The sequence below is a fragment of the Ammodytes marinus genome (assembly GCF_949987685.1).
Source record: "Ammodytes marinus genome assembly, contig: scaffold_279, whole genome shotgun sequence".
NCBI classification, from domain to species: Eukaryota; Metazoa; Chordata; class Actinopteri; order Uranoscopiformes; family Ammodytidae; genus Ammodytes; species Ammodytes marinus.
This window is the reverse complement of record NW_027648167.1, coordinates 20,001-24,964: the sequence shown is the minus strand read 5'-3', so window position 1 is coordinate 24,964 and position 4,964 is coordinate 20,001. Positions and strand designations below refer to the sequence as shown.

The following is a 4,964-nucleotide window of genomic DNA, read 5'->3' as shown; positions in this document are numbered from 1 at the left end:
TTCATTTCTTTATTGTATTTTAATGTCAGGTGGACATCCTTCATAAGCCCTTCGGGGTTTCTTTTGTCCCACCCGTGCATTTATGTATGTCTATGCGCATCTTCTTGCCATTTTTTAATCTTGTTTATTTGCACAAATAAAACTAAACTAAACTAAACTATAGCTTTAATATGTTTAAAAACCCTTCTTCTCATGTTGACCTGTGGTGTGTTTGTGTTTCCTCAGGATCCCTCCATGCATAAGGTCGGCGGAGGCAGGAAGAAGACCGTCTCCTTCAGTAGCATGCCCTCCGAGAAAAAGGTATTTAATTTATCTTTTTATTTAGTTTATTCCACCTTTATTTCAACAGGTAAATAAAAAAAGGTGGGAATATGAAGGTGTATTGAACTCTGAGATCCTACGTAGTATAAATGTGCAAACATTTTAGAAATCGGTTCATCCTAGCCTGAAAAAAAGGCAGAAAGAGTGTTTTATGGTCTCACTGTCTAACCCTACATTTTATATACATCACAGATGGTATAATGTAGGGTTAACAGGACAGCTGGGCCAAGGGAAGACTGAGCGAAGAAACACCTAATTTATTATATTATAATAGCAATTTTATAATGATAGAACGCCGGTTCCATATGGTATGTCTGTCTGTCTGGCTGTCTGTCTGTCTGTCTGTCTATGGTATTCCTTCACACAAATGCAATGTTTTATTTTAAAGGTCACATTTTATGCTGATTTTCAGGTTCAGATTGTAATTTAGGTTTTGTACTAGAAACTGTAGTTCTTAATTCAATTTAGATACAAAATAACATTGTGTGGATTCCCCCCCCCCCCCCCGCCCCCTTAGGTGAGCAGTGCTGCGGACTGCCTGGCCTTCATGCAGGGCGGGTGTGAGCTGAAGAAGATCCGTCCAAACTCCAGGGTGTACTGTCGCTTCTACACGCTGGAGGCCGACCTGAGCTGCCTGCGCTGGGAGCCGTCCAAGAAAGACGGGGACCGCGCCCGGCTCGACGTGTCCGCCGTGCGAGAGGTCAGGATCGGGAAGAGCACCGAGACTTTCCTGCACAACGGGCCTCTGTCGGAGCACCTCGCTGAAGAGGCAGCGTTCTCTATCATACACGGGGACGACTACCAGGTATTTATTTAAAGCTGTAGTGCGTAGAATTTTGGGTTTTATTTCCTAGCAGATTTTGTAGAAAGTAATTATAATATCCATAAGTACATTTAATTTAGTGCATAATAGCTGAACATTTTTTTTTAATTATTATTTTTTCCCTTAGAAAGGGTCTCATATATGTCCATATTTCTGCATATTTTGGACCAAGGCCTAGTGCCGCCATCTTGAAAGTGTCATAGTTGGAATGTCATCAGGTGCATTGTTTAAAATGTAGAATTGTTCTTGCCCTTGAAGGCCACTGTAGCTTCTGTTATTATTCTAAAGGGTTGGGGTTACCCAGGGAGTGTTGCATTCTAGAACTTTGTAGAACTTTCTTGATGATGTCATATTACACACTGCACCTTTAAAGCTATAGTGCGTAACTATTTAATATAAGGTGTGATTAGTGATTACATTCAATGTAAAACTAACAATCATTTGTATTAGTTTTTTGGCCAAATGAGTTGACACAAAGTTGAGAGGCAGCGAGATGGTGGGCACCGTAGACGTAATACCAGCCACCAAATAGTTTTACTACCAGCTCAGTTTCTAAATAAACTTGTTATAAATACTGTAGTGGATTTGAATGGTTAATATCTAGATTATCTTGCTACAAATAGCCCAGATTTGATATTAGAGATGTTACACACAAACATACACACATGCACACTCTCACACACACATGCACACTCTCACTCATACACGCACACAAACACACACACCCAACCTGGCTGTTAAAGGCCATAGTGCATTGAAGCCAATATCTATCTTGTTCCACTACAAAACCTTACAAGAAAAATGCTGCGTTACGAATTACAAGCCACCTAATACAATACCACTTAAGTAAAGCATCTCACTGAAGAAGCAGAGTTCTCTATTATACATGGGGATGACTACCAGGCACTTCTTAAAGCTACAGTGCGTAACTTTTTGATATGAATGACTGTCCGTTACATTCAAATCATCGCCAAACGCCAGGTTAGTTTCTAAGTTAACTTGCCTTGCCTTGCTGGGGCATTGCCACTTTGCCAGTGGTGTAAAAAGTACATGAAAACAATACTTGAGTAGACACACCTTACTAGAAAAATGACTGTTACAAATTACAAGCCACCTAATACAATACCACTTCAGTAAAAGTACATAAGTAAGAATATATGAACAACATGCCTCTGTCCCACTCCTACAGTTTTCTGGAAAAAATTAAGATACCACTCGAAATGTTCAGTGTCTCTAGTTTTACTATCTATAGGTTTCATCCTTAGATAGGCTTATCCCTCCCTCCCTCCCTCCCTCCCTCCCTCCCTCCCTCCCTGCCTCCCTCCCTGCCTCCCTCCCTCCCTCCATCCATCCATCCATCCATCCATCCATCCATCCATCCATCCATCCATCCATCCATCCCTCCCTCCCTCCCTCCCTCCCTCCCTCCCTCCCTCCCTCCATCCATCCATCCATCCATCCATCCATCCATCCATCCATCCATCCCTCCATCCATTAATCTTTCTTCTCTCCCCTTCCCTACAGAGTCTGGACCTGGTTGCGTTGTCTGCGGACGTGGCTAACATCTGGGTGACGGGGCTGCGCTACCTGTTGGCTCACCCCTCCATCATAGGCGGTGGTGGGGCGGGCGGAGGGGGTGTGGGGGGGTTCGGAGAGGGAGGGTTGGGCCTCTCTATGGATGGCTCTCTGGGCAGTAAGATGAGGAGCGAGTGGCTGGAAGCTGAATTCGCTCTGGTGGACGAAGACGGATATGGAATCGTGACGGAGGATGTGGCCGTGGCTACGATGTGCAAACTCTATCCCGGGATCAAGGAGGCCAAGGTTGGTTTGTGTTTGTGTGTTTGTGTTTGTGTGTTTGTTTATCAAATGTAAACTATTATGCAGAAATGCTCTTTTTCAAAAATGTACAATATTTTTATGTATATTATTTAGTGTGTGTGGGGGTGATTATGTGTGTGTGTGTGTGCGTGTGTGTGTGTGGGGGGTGATTATGTGTGTGTCTTTCTGTGTGTGTGTGTGTGTGTGTGTGTGTGTGTGTGTGTGTGTGTGTGTGTGTGAACTGTGCTGTAAAAAATTAAACAGACCCCTTCATAACCTTATGAAAAAAAGAAAAAAATATACATATCCTTTTCTCTCCCTTGTAGGTGCGATTGTGTGTATTTGTTTGTGTGTGTGTGTGTGTGTGTGTGTGTGTGTGTGTTTGTCTGTGTGTGTGTGTGTGTGTGTGTGTGTGTGTGTGTGTGTTCTTGTGTGTGTGTGTCTGTGTAAGCTGCATAAAACGGACCCCTTCATAACCCCATTTATAGAAAAATAAGAAGATATATATAATTAATAAATAATTAAATAACAATAAAAAAATTCTCTTCATTTTAGGTGCGTCTCCGTTTCAAGGATATCCAGCGCAGCAAAGAGAAGCTAACATCCCATGTGTGTGTGTGTGTGTGTTTGTGAGTGTGTGTGTGATTGATTGTGTGTGTGTTTGCGTGTGTGTGTGATTGATTGATTGTGTGTGTGTGTGTGTGTGTGTGATTGATTGTGTGTGTGTGTCTCTGTCTGTGATTGTATGTGAATGCGTGCGTGTGTGTGTGTGTGTGTGTGTGTGTGTGTGAATGCGTGCGTGTGTGTGCGTGTGTGTGTGTGTGTGTGTGTGTGTGTGTGTGTGTGTGTTCACTGTGCTGTATTAAACGGACCCATTCATAACAACCTTATTCTCTCCCTTGTAGGTGCAATTGTGTGTATGTGTGTCTTCCTGTGTGTGTGTGTGTGTGTGTGTGTGTGTGTGTGTGTGTCTGTGATTGTGTTTAAGTTTGTGTGTTATTGTGTGTTTATGTTCGTGTGTGTGTGTGTGATTGTATGTATTCTTGTGTGTGTGTGTGTGTGTGTGTGTGTGTGTGTAGAAAACGGACCCTTCATAACCCTATTGAAGAATATAAAATGTCCTTCAATATTTACGTAGACTAAATTACAATAAAAATAATTAAATAATAACAAAAAATTCTCTTCCATTTTAGGTCCGCCTGCGATTCAAAGAAATCCAGCGCAGCAAAGAGAAGCTAACTTCCCACGTCACACGCGAGGAATTCCAGGAAGCGTTTTGCGAGCTGTGCACACGACCAGATGTGTACTTCCTCCTGGTCCAGCTCTCCAAAGACCGCGAGTGTTTAGACCCCCAGGACCTGCGCTTGTTTCTGGAGACCGAACAAGGCTTGTCCCTAGCAACCACGGAGGGCTGCTGGGAGTTGCTAAGGCGCAGTGAGCCCTCGGCACAGGGCAAAGAGAGAGGTTTGCTTTTTACTATTTACTATTTTATATACACAGCTAAGGAAAAAATGAAGAGACCAGTCTGGGATTTTTCTTGAATCTTCATCTCTACATAACTTAATGAAAATGCTCTTTAATGACAAAAAATGTATTGGAATTTGGTTGAAATGTTGCCAGTAGTTTATATTATGAAACCAAAATGTTCATTCTACTCAAACATATGCCTATAAATAGTCAAACGAGAGACACTGAACATTTGGAGTGGTCTCTTATTTTTTTTTCCAGAGCTGTATTTATTGTGTGAGCATTGTCTGTTTTTAGAGGCTGCATAAGCATATTTCGTTGTATGGTTCTACTGCACAATGACAGATAAAGTATATTCTATATTCTATATTCCAGGTCTGCTGGGGCTGGATGGCTTCGCTCGCTACCTGCAGAGTCCAGAGTGTCAGCTGTTAGACCCAGAGCATCTAGGAGTCTGTCAGGACATGAACATGCCGCTCTCACACTACTATATCAGGTAGGTGGCGTTTTGTTAGTCCAGTTATCCTACTACTAT

General features: G+C 42.5%; 1 protein-coding gene across 1 annotated transcript in view; it reads left to right on the top strand.

Moving 5' to 3' along the window:
• Window positions 1–229: 229 nt before the first annotated feature.
• Window positions 230–4,964, top strand: part of LOC307270958 (inactive phospholipase C-like protein 1) — a gene marked incomplete at its 3' end in the record, with an annotated part of 23,440 nt that continues 18,705 nt past the window's right edge. Inside the window, exons 1-5 of the mRNA XM_080054845.1 lie at window positions 230–300; window positions 839–1,126; window positions 2,669–2,965; window positions 4,156–4,426; window positions 4,805–4,925. Of these exons, the coding sequence (XP_079910971.1) occupies window positions 235–300; window positions 839–1,126; window positions 2,669–2,965; window positions 4,156–4,426; window positions 4,805–4,925 (1,043 nt within the window). The remainder of the gene's footprint in view (window positions 301–838; window positions 1,127–2,668; window positions 2,966–4,155; window positions 4,427–4,804; window positions 4,926–4,964) is intronic.